The sequence below is a fragment of the Sphaerodactylus townsendi genome, linkage group LG04 (assembly GCF_021028975.2).
Source record: "Sphaerodactylus townsendi isolate TG3544 linkage group LG04, MPM_Stown_v2.3, whole genome shotgun sequence".
Taxonomy (NCBI): domain Eukaryota; kingdom Metazoa; phylum Chordata; class Lepidosauria; order Squamata; family Sphaerodactylidae; genus Sphaerodactylus; species Sphaerodactylus townsendi.
The window spans coordinates 75,076,358-75,094,436 of record NC_059428.1 but is presented as its reverse complement, the minus strand read 5'-3'; the positions used below and the strand labels follow the sequence as shown (position 1 = coordinate 75,094,436).

Here is an 18,079-nt window from a genome sequence, read left to right as displayed (position 1 = left end):
TTCCAGCATTATAACAGTAACTGTGTTATTTGATATATTAACAGGCACAGATCTCTGAAATGAGTAACTCCTAGTTGGCAAATAACTTTCTCTTTTAAAGAATAGGTTCCAAAAATTACATTTTCTATTAAGTTCCATTAATTTATTTAGCATATCAGCTGAAGCGGAGAGAGAGAAATAGCAGAGGGAAATTGCATTGGCAAGCAGGAAACAGTTATCCACCCGAACATCCAATTTACTATGGAAAAAGAAAACAAGGGAAAACTACAATTTCAAGATGTCTTAGTCATCCCCAAACCGAACCAACAATTTGGCCACACAGCATACACAGCATACCGAAAACCTAAACACACTGATAGATATCTACATAAAAACTCCAGTCATCCACATAAAAACTCCAAGACAGAAAAGGAGCACAATAAAAACTTCAGTGGATCGTGCAAAAAGAATCTGCGAACCCCATCTCCTTCAAGACAAACTGAATAACCTAAACTGGACTCTACAAGCTAACGGTACTCCATTACAGGCATCAGAAGAGCTGCAAGACCAAGAACAAACCATAGGAAAGGAGATAAACAGCCAGCCAGAGGGAAAGTGTTCTTACCATACATCAAGGGCATCACTGATCGAATAGGGAAAATGATGAAGAATCATAACCCCGAAACAATCTACAGACCCACTAAGAAAATTCAACAAATGCTGCATTCAGCAAAGGATAAGAAGGAACTTCTGCAGGAGTCTACCGTGTAGCTGTGGACAAGTCTACATAGGGACCACCAAACACAGAACATGAAAGGCACTGCAGACTAATTCAGCAATAGCAGAACACATGATAAGCCAAGCTGGGCACAGATTATTTGAAAACACAGACATTCTGGACCACTCTGACAACCGTTATGTCAGACTACACAGAGAAACCATTGAAATCCACAAGCACATGGACAATTTCAACAGAAAGGAAGAGACCATGAAAATGAACAAAATTTGGCTACCAGTACTGAAAAACACTAGAATCAAGACAGTGACTAATGAACACTACCCAGACAAAGGATGTCTCCAGGCAGTAAGCAGCCAAAGGGTTAGTGAACACCACCCAGAACACCACCCACCACTCTAGGCAGTAAGCAATCAAAGGGATCAAAAGGCCAGGCTACTACAATGCAGATGCCCTCACAAACTGATTATGCTATCTTCATGGTTACTCACATGCTAAATGGGGGGATCCCACCCAACACATGCAAATCAAGCTTGCAAACTGAACCCTTTACACTTTTTAACAGGCAAATGGTTCTCTCTCCCACCCTGGACATTCCACAGGTATATATACTCCACTTGCTTTACTACCATCAGATTCTCTGAAGATGCCAGTCACAGATGTACAGTTCCAAATTGTATTGAATGTGGATTGAAAGTGCATTATTCTGTATGTGTGGAAGGAACCTTAGAATTTTCTCTATTTTCAAACTTATGTATTGGAGTCAGTCTGGGATGTGGGTGAAGCTAGGTATAACTCTAACTATTGATCAAATGGGGGAAATGAATTTGAAGGATTAAAGTTAGAGACAATAAAAGACAATAGGAAACCATGAAGTCTCCACTACTGACATTTGGAAAGAACCACTGGACATCTGGTTCTTTTTTTATATTTCAAAGCTGCCATTCTACCTTCTTCTCCTCAAAAAGTCAAAGGTGGAACCTGACACCACCTCTTTCAGTCCCACTTGATCCAAATCCCACTGAAATCTACTCAAGATGCTGTAGTAAGGAAAACTTTAGACTTTTTTCCCTTCCCACCCCTGCCATTCATTTTTAACATCTAAACTGATCATCAGCAGAACTTAAATGTACACTGTTCCACATTATTTTGATTGCCCCTTAAGAAAGCATCACTATTGTAATCCAGAGGCTCTTTCCAAACAATTTATAAAAATGCACTGATTTTCTTAGGACTATTTGAAAACATTAACACAAAAGTTATTGATTGCTTACATGTTGTAATGGCTGTCTTAATTCAAAAACAGAAGAGGGATTCGGGATATATACTATACACTAATACTATTTACCGGCCCTAAAGTTAATCTTACAAGCGATCAATCTCCTTTGCTTTAGTGATTTCTAACAGTCATTCGGAAAATGAGCACACACGGAAAAAGAGTTTTTCAGCCTATAGAACAGCACATAAGGAAAATCGTCTGTTGCTGAATGTGACCCTCCCTTCAAAACACCACCCAACTAAGGAGAAACTAGTCATACACTCCCGTCTATTCCCCCGTGGGAATTGTGAACTCTGAAATCCCTCCCAATGATTGCCTGCCTGCCTCTTCTTCCCCACCTGAGGCCGCTGCGGCGGCAATATGTGAAGAAAGCAGCTTTGAGGTTGCAGGTTCTGGACCCTCAGGTGCGCTCGGTAGCGCCCTCCAGGCACCGCGTCCAGAAAGCGCAGCTCTGGGGGTGAAATGCGTATCCCAGAAATGTCCAATGCAGTCTCCGTGACCTCCATGCCTACTCTGTATCCGCCCTAGGTCGCGTCCTCCAAAAACTCCAGGCAGGATCTGGCAATGCCAGCACCAAAGCGTTCCCGTTTCCAAGGAGACGCAAGCCCCCCCCCCCCATAGCAACTGTGAACAGTATCCTGGCAACGAAGCCACACTTTGATTGGACATAAGGCTTCAAGCGGAAATAGCTGCTAGCAACCATTTAGAATCCTACAAAGAAAGCTGGGAATCACCCCGGCTGAGGTTTCTGATGGGGTGGGGTGAGGCGAAACCAGCAGATGCCGCCCAAGTAGGGGCGGAAATGGAAAGGAAGCCATGCCTGGCAAGAACTGGCATCACCGGAGAAAGGAGGAGCGAACCGAGACTTTAAAGAGGCTCGCCCTCCTGTGTGCCAGCCATGTGCTGTGCTCACCGGCTGCGATTTGGAACGATTTGCAGATGCTTTGCACGCAAGCGGTTGCATAGGTATTTCTTTCCCGAAGAATGAAGCTTGTGGGATTGGGCGTTCTAGGGCGTCCACTCTTTTCTCTCGGCCGGTTGGGGGGCACCTGAGTTTTCTTCCATGGCATCTTCTTGCCTTTCCTGCTTGAGCGGGGTGATTCGGGACTGTCCTGGCCGGGGGCAAGCATCACTTTCATTTTCCCCGGGCCGGCGGCTCTGGCCGCCATGGGGATTTCCCTCAAGTCCCCTTGCTGGGCAGAGGGAACGCAGCTTCAGCAGCCCCGGCAGAGCTGGGCGCAGCTTTCAACCCTTCCCTGGAGGGGAGAGGTTTCCCCAGATGCGGCTGGCCCCAGACGCTGCGAGGATTTCCCCCACTCTCCAGCACTGGGCGGCTGGCTTGCGAAGGATTAGATATCCAGCCTCCAGAAAGCAGCACAGCTCTTGTTTGGTGACCTCAAAGGCCATAGGGAACAGATACATAAGCTTGCCTGTGGCTTGACTGGCCCAGGCAAATTAGATCCTTTCAGGTCTTTGAAGCTAAGCAGGGTCCACCCTAATAAATTTTTGGATGGGGAACCATCTAGGAATTATTCTGTCGCTATGCAAAGGTAGGCAGTCACAAGCCACCTTTGTCGGTCACTCACCTTGGGGACTCTGGGGCCTTTTTTTCATGCACATACGGAATAAGACGTAGTTGTCTGATGTAGTTGTCTGCGAGTGGACTTGGCTGCTTACTTTCCCGTTTACCCACTCATTCGACTTTTTCTTCCCTGGTCTGTAGGAGGAACAAAAATTTTAGTTTGCTGAAGCAGGTTTTGGCCAGCAATGTCTTCTTTCCTCTTGGACAATTAATTTTCCTTTTCCAAGTGGGGAGGTCCAGCAGTAGAATGATTTTCCACAAGTGGACATATTGCCAATGTAATATTGGTAGGAATTTTGATAAGAAGAAGAAGAGGAGTTGGGATTTATCCCCTCTTTCTCTCCTGTGGGAGACTGGGCGGGGGGGGGGGGGGCTTACGGTCTCCTTCCCCTTCTCCCTTCACAACCAATACAGCCCTGGGTTCAATCCCCAGCATCTAAAGTTTTGTGATGAAGTTGTAGACATTGAATACTCTCCCAAGGGGTAAGATATGGTTAGCAGAGAAATGAAGGAATGCTTTTGCTTGGTGAACTAATATTCCGACAGGAGGCTGACCCAGGTTAAAGTGTGCCTTTAAATAGGCATCTCTTTTGGTGGCCACCCTGGTCAGGCTTGCCCTGTTCCTCGTCCAACTCGCTTGCCCCGCTGCGGGCCTCTCCCAGCTCATCCTGGGGCGGGGGTGAACAGGGCCTGGTTTTCCCAACCTCCTACCTGCAGGGCAAAGGCTCCTGCCGCCACCTGCCGGGCAGGCGTGTGGCCTTCCCCTTCACTCGCCCCATGGTGGGGGCGAGTGGGGCTTGTTTTGCCGCCCCGGCTACCCGCAGGGCGCGTGCTCCGGATGCTGCCGGCTGGGAAGGTGGGCTACCTTCCTCCTCGCTTGCCCCATTGCAGGGGCAAGCGGGGCACTGTTTTTTCCCACTCTGCTACCTGCAGGGGCATGCTCTGGGTGCCATCGGCCAGCAAGCATGCAGTCTTCCCCCCCCCCCCTCGCCCCGTTGTGGGAATGTGTGGGCCTGGTTACCCGCCTGCTACCTACAGCACGCATGCTCCGGTTGCCGCCAGCCAGGCAGGCATAAGGCCTCCTCCCTCGCTCGCCCCATTGCCGGAGCGACGCATGCCCCCTGCTGCTGCTGGCCGGGCACGCGAGTGGCCTCCTCCCTCATGTGACCCTGTGCAGGGCAGGCGAGGGCCTTGTTTTTTCCCACGCTGCTGCTTTCAGAGCACGTGCGTGTGACGCCGCTGGCCGAACAGACGTGCGGCCGCATCCCCCCCTAGCCCCGTAACGGGAGCAAGAGGGCATTATTTTCCCTGCTCTGCTACCTGCAGCGTGCGTGCTCTGTTGCCGCCGACCGGGCAGGGATGTGGCCTCCCCCCCTTGCTTGCCCCGGTGCAGGGGCGAGCGAGGTCCTTGTTTTACCACTCTACTACGTGCAGAGCCCATGCTCCTGATGCCGCCAGCCGGGCAGGCATGAAGCCTCATCTCTCGCTCGCCCTGCTCCGGGAGTGAGCGGGCATTGTTTTTCCCATTCTGCTACCTGCAGGGCAGGTGTGTGGTCCCCCTTGCTCACCTTGGTGCTGGGCGAGCGAGGGCCTTGTTTCCCCCGCTGTGCTGTTTGCAGGGCAGTTGCTCCTTTCACTGCCGGCCGGGCTGGCATACAGCGGCCTCCCTCGCTGTGGGCCTTGTTTCTCCAGCCCAACGACTGGCAGGGTGGGTGCTCTTGCCACCGCCGGTCGGACCTTTCTTGCTGCCCCTCCCCGCTGGCTGCAGGGTGTGGGATTGCCACATGGCAGCTGGGCCTGCCGGCCGCTGCCACCAGCCCCACCCCCATCGCCAGGCTGGGGCACTCTTCCCGTGCCTGCCCCTCCCCTGCAGGGGTGACCTGAGGCGCCTCAGTTTGACCCATCGCCACCTCCAACCCTGTCCCGTTGGCTTGGACCGGGGTGCCGAGTCTCGTGCTCCTGGGCCCTTCCACAACGGCAAGACAGGGCCTCACACAGCTTGCGGTGGCTTCCGCCCGGCTCATCAGCGGAGGGGCGGGTGCTTGTCTGGCCCTCCACTGCTGTGGGAGAGGTCCCAGCAGGCCTTCCAGCCTCTTGCCCCTCTGTCATGGGAGGGGCAGTCACTCTCTTGGCAGCCCATCTGAGCCTACGGCTGCCTCCAGCACTTCCCTGCTAGCGGAGGACTGTCCCGGCTCATGGCCTGCCTAGCCAGGCGCCAGGTTTTTGTTTCCATCCCAGCCGCAGCAGGGGAGGTGGCCGCTCCTTGCAGCGGCTTGGCAGGCTGGCCGTCGCCCCCGGCCACGGGCACAGGTGGTCAGTTGACTAACTTCCGTTGTTTAGGAAGTCTTTTCCAGGCACAGGAACAGGCGGGGCCGACACACTCTCGCTTTCGGACGAGGGGTGCGAGCACTGGTGCATGGGGGACCGGCTTTCGGCTGGGGCCATCCCTGCAAGGACGTTGGAGTGGTGGCGACACCTGACGACATGGCAGAGTGTGGCCTCTCTCGTCGTGGGCTCCCTTCCTGCAGGTCGAAGTTTGGATTGTGGCCGGGGGCGTCACTTATGGGCATTGCGAGGCACATAGGCCTCCAGCGGGGGCAAGCCTCCGGGCCTGCAGCCACAAGCCCGGGCAACGAGGGGGGTGGCCGCCCTCGGCCTGCAGGGGCTAAGGCCACCCCTTCCCTGCACATTAACTTGTCCTGTGCTTAGTCCCACCAGGTGCCTCAGGGCTGCAGGTTTGGCCTGTGGGGTCACAGCATTGTGCGTTGGGCATCTCGCTCAACAGCCATCGCTGGCTGTGGGGCAGTGTCAGAGCCCCCAGCTGTGGGCAGCCATATTTTGGAGGGGCACCTGGGGCGAGTGCTGGTGTCGCTGCTGCAGCTCCTCTGGTGGACCCGGCGACGCCTCGGCAATCCTCTTGCTGTCATCAGCCACCTTGGGGGAGGACGACCTGCTGGAATCAACTCGGTTGCAGCTCCTGTGTGACAGGCCAGCTAGCTTGGCAGCAGTCCCCCTCCTTCTGCCTGGTGCCACTGTCTCCTGGTTGTGGTTATTGGCGAGCCTTGTCTGACACGGGGCCAAAGTCCCTGGTCGGATTGATGCTGCCAGGAGGAAGATAAACCCGGTGGTGTCCCAGTTTGTGCTGGTGAATAGCAGCAGAAGCATCGCCCACCCGCCCATCTCATTCTGAGATCCGGCTGTCTACAGGGACGATGGCATCCGCCTCACCACACTGGGCATGGCCAGAGGGTGCCGAACATACAGGAGGCATTGTGGGAGTGGCTGGGGTAGTGAGAAGCGTTTGGTGGGAGACGGGGGCAGGCCCCCATGCTCTTGTGGCGGTTTGGCGCATGGGTATTGATCTGGAAGGGGAAGGGAGCTAGGGAGCTAGGCCTTCCCCTTGGGAATGGCGACAGCGGCAAGAGGCGACCGCCCTGCCAAACAGGGCCAAGGGGGAACACCTCTTGCCAGGAGCGTCCGCCCAGCAGAGCCCCAGTTGAGCAAAGCTCGGGTATGGGGCGTCCGCCCAGCAGAGCTTCAGCACATTACTCGCATTACCAGATCCAGACCCATGCTTAGCCTCATACTTCTGCTCAATAAAATGGCTATGGCCAATTTGTTATCCCAGCAATGGAGTGGTGTGTGTTATTGGTAAAGCGTTCGCACAAAAGGGATCCACCCTCGGACAGCAACAAATGCTGCTAGGCCCACCCCAGAAGTGTGTAAACACCGATGTACTGGAAAGGGGGTGGTCACTAATTAAAATACACAACAGTTGTATTCTAATTCCTAGAAACTATTGAAGTGCTGAGTTGTGTTTTTAAGGTGTAATGGTGATATAGTTTATATAGAAATGCCCAGTCGAAATCATTGGGTTTTTTAATAAACAGGTTTCATCCGTTTATTTGCAGGCTGATCTTGTGCATGTATATTTGGAAGTCAGTCTTTCGGAAGTCAGTCACTCTTACATGTAGGTGAGCATGCAAAGGGGTAACAGTAAATCCCATTAAATGTATACTTGCAAGTAAGCTTACATGATACAACTGAACTATTGATCTTTTGAAGCTAAAACAACAAAGTCTCTTGCGGTTTACTAACGGTGAATGCAGCTGTGCTGTGTATAGGTGGAATTAAGAAACTGAAAATCGTAGGGCCTGAGATTTCTCACTTGCTTTCATTGAATGCTTAATATACCATAAATCTCATTTTAAGTCCCAAACCCAACATGCAGTGTTGAATATCTATTTCTCTAGACTTGAGCTATACAGGAGCTACATAATACTGCTTACTGTTATTGCATGACAGCCAACATTTCCAAGAGGATGCCTTTGCAAAGAAACAAAATACAGATGATGTGTAACAGTGCCATCTGCTGATCTCTACCATGCATGCAAACCCATGTTTGCAATATATTTTTTTCTACAAAGCACTTTGTTTCAAACTGCACTTAAGAGACATAAGATTTGTTGTTTTACTTGGATATTTATCTCCTGCCTTCCTCCCTAATAGAGACCCAGAGCAGCTTACAATATTGTTATCTCCTCCTCCATTTTATCCTCACAACAACAACCATGTGATGTGGGTTAGGTTGAGAGTGACTGGCCCAAGGTCATTCAGAGTGCAGTTAGACCTGAATAGTTCTTCATCTTTATTCAAGTTTCCACATCTCAGACTACAGCTCAGAGCAGACTGCTCTGAATACTAAACATGGATTTTTAGCTTTACTTTCTCTTATCAGTCTTCAGCACCTGTGGCCTATAAGTTTCTCCTTTAATTAAACACAACTCCCAAGGGACAGAAATAAATCCTTGGGAGTCCCTAATAGAGCACTGATACTTTTTCTTATGCTAGTGATTCATATGAAGGAAGAAGTGTTTCTGTGCACTAATTACATTGTAGTTAAAAGATTAGGCAACAGTTGGGAGCATACTGGCAATGCAAACAGCAAAACCACAACACATTGGAGTATATAAAATCAGATAAAATTAATTTTTAAGGATTTAAAATGAGCAGATGATAACCTAATTACTGTTGGTAAGGATAGAAATGGGGTTTCAGTAACAAAGTAGTAAGGTGCTGACATATATATGGCCTTGTGGTTTTAATGATGTCTGTCAACAATGTGGTCATTGATTATGCGATTTTATTGAACAGAAACACATAATCAAACATTATTTGGATTAATATACTAAAGAATAACAGGAATACTTACATCTTTTTTGAATGAGTTTCTCTACAAATGCTTGCTTAAATGCTTGAGACTATTCAACTTTTTCAGGTTTAATTCAGCCCCAAATAACAACTACAACAACAAAAACTCTGAGTCAAATACTTTAAGAAACCAAATAACCTGAATAGGAATTTGAATGATCAAGTTTCATCTCTTTAACTTTAAGGGGACTCTTCCATAGTGCTTAGCCGCTTAGAGTCCCTTTAAACTGACTTCGGGGGTTTTCAAACTGGAGAATCCCCCTTCTGCTCCTCCTTACTTAGCTGGGTCTCTCTGGTGAGCTTACTGGTGGGGCGTGGGGGAGGGGCTGCTTAAAGCCCCCCCACCCCTGCATTGCTAAAGAGCCTTGCCTTCTTCATGCCCTGTGTGTAGTTTCCCAGCAAACAGGGAGGCATTCTGTTTGGCAAATGGGAAAACGTCCTGGAGATTCTCTCCCAGCTAATGTCGGACATGCATTTCTGCAGAAAGCTGAGCTCCTTGCAGAATTAGCGCCTTTGCAGAAAAAAGGGAGGAAGGGGGAAGAAAGCTGCCAGTAGTCAATGAGGTGTTCACATAACTGCCAACTTCTCTTTGGCTAATCAGACAAGGTTTATATGCTGGGATATTGTCAAATTTCTGCATTTTTGGTGCCAGGTAAATTATAGTTTTGGTTCTGGCCAGTCCTTTTTGTTCCAGACCTGAATAGTTCATCTTTATTAAAGTTTCCTCATCTCAGGCTACTGAGGTTCTGGGTGATAGGTCAAGACTTGCTTTTGGCTCTTGAACTGTCTGGTCTTTGGAGCATCTGTCCTGGGGCATCACCTGCAGTCTTGCACATAGGAGACCTGCCTGTGTGGAGAAGACATCAAAGGGGTTGACTGAACTAGGGTTTTTTAAATTACCTTTTCAAATAATTAATTGCTGTTTGTTCTAGTTGCTTTTGCTTGGGCTTGGAATGGGTTGGGGGGGGGGGGGCACTGAGAGCCAAGGTCCAAGTGGCCAGGCTAGGCCTACAGGCCTGATTTCACTCAGTTATTTAAAATTTTCTAAAAGAAAGAAAGCACTGCTTGTTTTTCCATGTTCCTTCCCTTCTCTGATTCAGTAAAAGTTATAACATCAGCTGTTTATGTTTTTTTAAGAGTTCTGTTTTAAGATTGTTGTTGTCACCAGGTTTGTAGGGAGAACATTAAGCTTCATAGTTAAATCTCTCCTCCCTCCAACTGTTGCTGTCTCACTGCTGATTCTCTGCTTGCTTGCTTTGAATAGTCACTTCTAAATTTAAAGGTATGAAACCCAATAATCCAAATATCTATTCAGCTTACCAGGTTGTTTTTTGTTTTAGTATTTCACTCAGATTTTTTTGTTGGGCCAAATTATACCTGAAAAAAACCAAGGGGGTTTCTTCTTTTGCTGATTCAGCTTTACATAATTAACAGGCCTAGAGGTCAGGCACATTTCTTAAAGAATTAGGAAAAGGCTTATAGGCAGTGCTTAAAGAAAAGAGTAAAGGAAGCTGACTCTGAAATGGAAGACTTTTCAAAGCTTCCTTAAAGACTATACATCTTTCTATGAGTCAACTGCAAGTGAAAAGGCCTCCTTTTGTCCTTCAGTATTTAAGCTGCTTTCTAATTTTCTTTATTTCCTCCACTTATACTCTGCCCTTATCCCCAGTGTAAACCCAAAGCAGCCTACGCTGACAGAGAGTGAGTTTTCAATATGAAATTGAAAAAGCTGATCCAATTGCTCCTGTATCTCCAGCTGCATGTTTACATTGAAAATTATTTGAAAAATTGACAAAACTGATCCAATTGATCCTGCTTCTTTGTATCTCTGTCTCAGTGTTATATCACTAGTACAATATGACAAAGTGAAACAATTTAAAAATCCTTTTGAAAAGGGAGAAAAAAGGGGAGGTGGTAATGGCTGAAGGGGAGGTTGAGTGATTACATGGGGGCTTTGATAAGAGCCAGTTGTTTAGTAGGGCAGACAAATAAAGACCATTTTGATATAACTACAGGCTCAAGGGACACTCGTTTAGAAAAAGAACCAGAAATTGCAGTTAAAGTCCTCAGGAAAACAATGGAGGAAAAATGAAGGAAAAACATTTCTGGAACCAAATAGAGGGTGGGGGGAATGTGCAGAATTCAAGGGGGAAAAGTAGCACTTGGCAGCAAAATGTGTTGTAAATGACTTGTGCAGAAAAGTCCTTTTCTTGGAGAAGACTCCATGAATTTCTTAATTTCTGGGCCTGGTGTGACTGGTAGAGGAATCTTGGCACCAAAATGAAGGACAGGGAGAAAGTGAACCTAAAATGGAAATTTGATGGCAGAACATGAAGTATGCCTTTCGTAGTTTCTGGTTTCTGGTTAATATAATCAAATGTAAATGCTTGAGTTTTATATATTTAAACCTTTTCAAATACCTAAGTACATGACTATTTAGCTAAAAGAAAGGCAGCATAGCCAACATTACAAACTAAGCACAACTTACAAATAAACATATGGAGAAATAACATTTTAACACAACTTACTAAAGAATTACAAGAAGATAGTATGTATACTTCTTACAATTTATTGTAACAGAATCCTAATACTCTACAGATGGCAGCATTGTAAAATCTTGCAATGGGATCACTTAGGCTGGCTCTGACTGAAAAAAATTCTTTTGACAGCTGCTTGCTAAATGCATTTATTTCACTGCTTTATTGATCTTGCAACAGCTTGAGATCTTATATCTGGGAGAGGGCCAGTTTTAAGGTGACCTGCTAGGGTCCGTTTGGAGGGCAAACAAAAACTCTGGGATAACCTCATTTGCTATCCGGGAGCATCCTTGTGAGGAATTAGCTCCTCTTTATAAAGGCAGTGTGAAGATTCTAGAACAGGGGTAGGGAACCTGCGGCTCTCCAGATGTTCAGGAACTACAATTCCCATCAGCCCCTTTCAGCATGGCCAATTGGCCATGCTGAAAGGGGCTGATGGGAATTGTAGTTCCTGAACATCTGGAGAGCCGCAGGTTCCCTACCCCTGTTCTAGAAGAAAGGTTTGAGCATGCACAAATCCATACACAAAGTAAACCCAGAAATAACCAGTGTCCTGCACTTGTGTGTGTAAATACAGTCCCAAACATCAAAACTTTGCCTGACACACGTACCTGTCAATAATGCTGCCTTTTTTTTCCTTTGAATTCTGCATGTTTTTCCCTTCGGGGATCGGGCGGTATATAAATTTAATAAATAAATAAATAAATAAATAAATAAATAAATAAAATTTGATTCTGGAAAAAAATTCCTTCAATTTTCTTCCATTGCTTTCCTGAACAATTTTACCAAAAAAAATTATATCCATTTTTCAAGCCACCATCCCTTGGGCATGCAATCATGTTAAAACAGTCTTTGTTTCCACTCCACCAAAGTACAATCATGTTGAAACAGTCTTTGTTTCCACTCCACCAAGCACCTGGTCCTTATCCACACCCCATGTAGTCATCCAACCTCTTCACCCATTTTCTCTTGCCTCTTTTCCTCCGTTTTCTAAAGAATTTTTTAAAATCTGTTTCTTGGGTCAGTAGGGGGCGATTGTTTCAGAGATGTGCCACAGCTGGCCTCCCTGTTAGCAGGGAAGCTGGAGTAGGCAGGAGCCAGTGTCAGGCTGGGCCAGGAGGTGATTGGTCCAGGAGGCAGCTCGTGGCTCAGGAGGGCGCCTGACGCCAGCTCCTGCAGTCCCTGGCTTGTCTGCTGACAAGGAGGCCGGCTGCGGCCACAGTGCCCACCTGAGCCATCCGCCACTGAGCCCAGCCAGGCCAGGAGGTGGCAAGCAGCTTAGGCGGGTGCCTGACGCCAGTTCCTGCATTCCCTGGCCTCCCTACTAACAGGGAGGCCGGCTGTGGCTGCGGCAGCTGCCTGAGCCACTGACCCTGGCCAGGCCGGGAGGCAGCAAGTGGCTCAGATGGGCACCGTAGCCACAGCTGGCCTCCCTGTCAGCAGGGAAGCTGGAGTGAGCAGGAGCTGGTGTCAAGCTGCCATAAGTGGGGGGCGGGGGTATGTGCCATTTTTGGCTGGTACGCCTCTGGTTGTACCTGCACCAGTAGAGAGAGGTCTGCTCACCATTTGTTTTCCACTCCCTGTGAATGCAAGTGGAAATAGCCCAGGCCTTTAATACAGGGAGCACCCACAGACACCTTTCCTGGTGCCTGCCAAATGTTTTTAGAAAGTTTGTGGGCAAATGGGCTCTTGGCACTTACACCAGTGGGGAAGGCAAACAGTGAAGTGGGTGGGTGCTGCAGACTTTGGCACCACCTAACTCAGAAGAGAGCCTGGCCCCCACAGCTGTGTCAGCATCCAGGCAGATGGCAGCACATTCCCTGGGGTGGAGTCAACTTTAGATGGTTTCCACAGGCCTTTGGAGCTGAGAATACCCCTAGCATAGTCCTTGGGCTATGGAGGGCTTTCAGGGGGCTGGGAAGTTTCTGTCATTGGCTGCCTTCTGTCGCTACCTGAAAGCCTTCTGGAGGCAGTGCAGTGGTACAGCACTGACACCATCCCCAGATGCCTGAGTCTTGTGGATTGGGCTGTAAAGCAATGTTCCAAAACCTTCTATAAGTGGAATTTCTAAGATAAAATAGTCAATATCATTCAGTTTTTATTTTGTCTTGCATGTTTGCTCAAACCGGACAAATAGGTGAGGGGGGCATGTATTTCAGGTCTCAAAAATGATGCTTAAAGCCGCCTGTTCCTTCATACTGGGATCCCAGTCACATGAGTATTAAAGGGGGGGAAATCTACAGGGCCCTCCATTCATGAAACTCTCCATGTGCTTTTATGTGGTGTCTTTTGCTTTGAGCATACATTCCCTTTGGTTCTCTTGGTTACGCACACATTTCCCCCTCTTCGGCAGTCACCCCACCTGTGATTTCTAAAACTTCTGAAGGTGTGACGACTTTTCTCCCTTCACAGGAAAAGTAAAGGAGATTGGAATGTGTTAAGCTTTCTTCAGATTCTCTCGCTCCTCCCTGCCTTTCCTTGCCCACACCACAATAGTTCTTTCCCGCCATTTCAGAACAATTAGAAAAAAAATAATGCTGCAGGTCTGCTCCTGGAGCAATGGATACTATGAGAAACTGACATAGTTTAGTGTTACTTTGCTAAGCCAAAAAAAAAAAAATCAAACAGCAGCAACCTCCCCAAATGGAGATTGCACGAAAACGAAGAATTGGTGGGTGACAAAATGGCAGATCAGCTTGGGTGTTTCCTCACCTTCAAAGACAACTTCTTCCAGGTCCACAGATGAACAAGGCTGAGGGAATGGGAGCTCATGCATCTGAGGCAATTGCCTATTGCTCTTATGTGGCAAGCCAGCCTCCCAGACCACTTGACTCCCAGGGCATCTTGCTGCTGGCACTCAAAAGAGTAGCAAATGCAAGAAAGCCAAACTAGATAGACAGGCAGCCACGGAAGCATGCTCTGCCAGTGGGGTCCCCCTTAGCCAGCCATGAGCTTCAAGTACTGGTTTCCTGACTGCCACTAGTCAGAGCTGTGAATGCTCCTGAATCCTGCAGCAGCTTCTAGCCTGCTCCCACATCAGGAACTGTATTTGTAGCATGTATGTGAAAACAAGGGGACACTTCACAGAAAGGTAATCTGGTGTAAACAAAAAACTGTGGAAAAACCCCACAGCAAAGCAAACAGCCACAGGGCAAGTAGTGCATGCATAAATGGCTAATGTGTCATGCCTTGAGTACCCTAAGAAAGATGCTTCCTGATGGGCCACTTTTGTTCCCTTAGTACCTACAAGTAAATGTAGAACTGTTGAAGTTATTAGGGACTTCACTGTGCACATAGAAATGTAATTGAGTAATGCAGGTGAACTGCCTTGAGAAAAGCAAAGGTTTTGTTAGCTTCAAAAATTGCAACAAATACCTCCCACAAACCTCTTAAATTTTAGGAAATTTCCAGCATTCACAGTTTCTGCTACAATGTTCTAACTGGAAGAGAGCTTTGCTGAAAGAGGGGAACATTTTTTTGAGTAAGTGTGCATTCTCAGGTTACAAATTCAAGTATCTTGGGTGTCTGATACTATAGTACATTGGTTCCCAACCAGAGGTACATGGCAAAGCACTGGTGAGTATGTGAGAAAAATTATTTAACAGTGCGAAAAGGTGAGCACCCATGGTCCCCCCCCCCGCCCCCCGCACACACAACTGCAGCCACCAGGGGAAAAAAGCCTGTGGCTGCTTTAAAATTAAATTAGCTTACTTCTAGGCAAGCAGCAGCCGGAAGGAGACTGAGGGCGGGGACAAGAGACCTTTCCGCACAGGCCACACAAGCGGGGGTGCACCGGCATAGTCTATGCCGGTGCACCTCCCCCCTGGGGCCGTTCACATGAATGGTCCCGCTGGCCCAGCAGCTGGCAGTGCACCCTTCGCACAGGCTGTAACGCTCCCAGTGCCCTTTTACCTCCTGCCAGCTCCTGTCACTCGGGCCATAGCGCCCCATGGCCATAGCAACACCTCCAGGGTTGGAGGCCAGGAGGCGTGTTCCCTGGCCTCCACAGAGTGACGGGAGCTGGCAGGAGGTAAAAGGGGACTGTGTGGGGAAAATCCTGCTTCCACACAATGCCAGTCGCTTGTCACCGGATGGAAGCCAGCATTTTCAAAAAGACTCACTCAATTAGCAAGTCAAGAAAACGCCGTTGTGGGGGGAAATGCCACCAATGCTGTGCTGCAGCAGCGGCAGCTGTGCGATCTTCTCCCCCACAACAGTGTTTTTGCCGCCCCCACGCTGGTCTAAATGGCCCATGTGGAACGGGCCAAGGCCAGGGAAAGAGTGCCCTCCCAGGCCTACCCCCAGTCTCCTCCCAGCTGCATCACTGCTTGCCTGAAAATAAGTTAAGCTTAGTGACTGGGAAGGTGGTGGGGAATGTGGGCAAAATTTCCCGCCACAATGAAGCTTCTTCTTCCTCTCTCTCCCTTTCCCCCTCACACACTCCCTTTCTCTCCACCTCTCCCTCTCTCTCGCATCCCCCCCCTCTCTCCCCCCCCCTCTCTCCCTTTCTCTCTGGATTGGAAATACAGTACTGAATGGCAGTAAGTATGAAAACGATCACGGGGTACAGGTGGACAGTAAGTTAAATGTGAGCAGTCAGTGTGATGCAGTGACAATAAAGGCTAATGCGATCTTGGGGTGTATCAATAAAGGCATAACGTTCAAATCACAAGAGGTTGGAGGGGTGCACTTTGACAGCTTGCCCTAGGTGCCATTTTCTGTAGATACACCCCTGGGCCCGGGCCAGAGGCATACCAAGGGAGAAAATTGCCTGGTGCACTGGTGTGTCCTCCGCCCCACCCCACCCCACCCTAGAATGCCCCCATCCTGCCTCAGAACGCCCCTGCCACACCCCCAGAATGCCCTCACCACACCCCCGCAGGGGCGCAAGCCTGGTGCGTCATGCACACACACACCCTGCCACCCCCTTAGAGCTATGCCTCTGGCCCCAGCACCTTCTATCCAAAACCAAGCTGGACACAGAGTGTTGTTTGAAAATACAGAAATTCTGGACTACTCTGACAGCCCCTATGTCAGACTACACAGAGAAGCCATTGAAATCCACAAGCACATGGACCATTTCAACAGGAAGGAAAAATTTGACTACCAGTACTTAAAAACAGTAAAATCAAGGCTATGGTTACTGAACACCACCCAGACTCAGGATGTCTCTCTGTAGGAAGCAATAACATGGATTATAAATGAGTAGTCAAATGCATAGGCAAAATGTTATGTAATTGTCCTTACTAGTTGACTATGCATCTTCAGTGCTACATACAAATGCTAAAATGGGAGAATTCCATTGGACACATGTTATTCACACTTGTAAACTGCATTTTAACACTTTTAACAATTGCAAATGGTTCTTTCTCCCACCTGAGTATTTCACAGGTATATATATTCTACTTGCTCAACTGCTACCAGATCCTCTGAAGATGCCAGTCACAGACGCAGGCGAAATGTCGGGAGAAAATATTACTGGAACACAACCATACAACCCAGAAAGTCCACTACAACTTAGTGATTCTGGCTGTGAAAGTCTTCAACAATACATGCATAGATTTGTTGCTTATGTTTGTTTCTTGCATAGTTGGCAGTTCTTCAGGGGGGGTGTCTTATATTAATGTCTATATTGGTTACAAATATGTGGGAATCTTTAATAGGAAACAAATATTCAGGCAGTTTGGGTGGGACAGGAAATCAATGTTCCCCTTGACATTAAGCAGATGCCTCCTCTCCAGTGTGTGAAGGGGAAGCTATTGCCAAATTTGAAGGACTTCTGGCGGGACCTGTGCAAGGTGGTAACTGGAACATTTGCTCAAGTGAAAAGCCATATCCTATTTGCTCTATGCATTTATCTGGTGAGTTCAATGGAATTTACTCCCATGTAAGTGTGCTCAGGATTGCAACCTTAATTAGGATCCTTTCCAGTCCTTTTGCATTAGATCAAACTTAACTTTCACAGCCATGTGCATTACATTGTATCTGAAGTTTCAGCCTCAGTTCCCACAAAATAGGGATTAAAATAACTGATGTGGTAATACAAAGCTAAAAGCACATTAAAAAGTGCTGCTGAGACATATTTGGATTGCGCTACATGGGGAATAAGTAATTGTTTAATGAAAGTATATGTGATTACTAGATTTCAGGGCCACTTAATTCTTGTTCAATTAACTGACACACATTGTTTCCATAGAATAAGAATCACAAAGAAAATATGATTGTATTTTTCTGTTACTAACTGGTGCTTAAAATGTAAAGGCGCAAGCTTTTGAATCAAACGAATGCTCCTAGGACTTGGTTATTAAAGAGTTAAAAAGGCTCGCCTGCCCACGCCAGGTCGCAGAGTTCACCTAGTTGTTCTGTATGAGCAAACGTATTACAGCCAAAATTAGATGCAGTGATGCAAAGTTAGTCTTTCAAACCTATAAAAGTGTAATTATTTGTCATGATAATCCCATATTATTTTCTTCAGTTGATTTTGCAGGCTGTGATTCAAGGAAACCGATGTAGTCCAAACAAAAAGCCCAAGAGTGCTGGAGTCATCCTGTCCCGCTGACCATATGACTCTGAAATATAAAACCATTACTTTTTAGGAGAAGGAAGATAGCGCAGGATCAGAGAGAAAACGCAGCAGCAGTAGTAATAGGGAGGCGGAGCTGAGCGCAGCATTCTGGCGGAGTGAGCCCCCCTCCCCTTCCATTCCCGTCGCCCAGGCTCTGGTTTCCTTTATTCAGCAGCGGAGGGAGGGAGTG

The 18,079-nt window shown here is 47.8% G+C and overlaps 1 protein-coding gene across 1 annotated transcript in view; it reads right to left on the bottom strand.

Annotated features, from left to right (window-relative positions):
• The window catches only part of CFAP47 (cilia and flagella associated protein 47), a 290,800-nt gene extending 288,300 nt beyond the window's left edge, over positions 1 to 2,500 (bottom strand). The window contains exon 1 of the mRNA XM_048494089.1: positions 2,333 to 2,500. Within this exon, the coding sequence (XP_048350046.1) occupies positions 2,333 to 2,500 (168 nt within the window). The remainder of the gene's footprint in view (positions 1 to 2,332) is intronic.
• Positions 2,501 to 18,079: the final 15,579 nt, after the last annotated feature.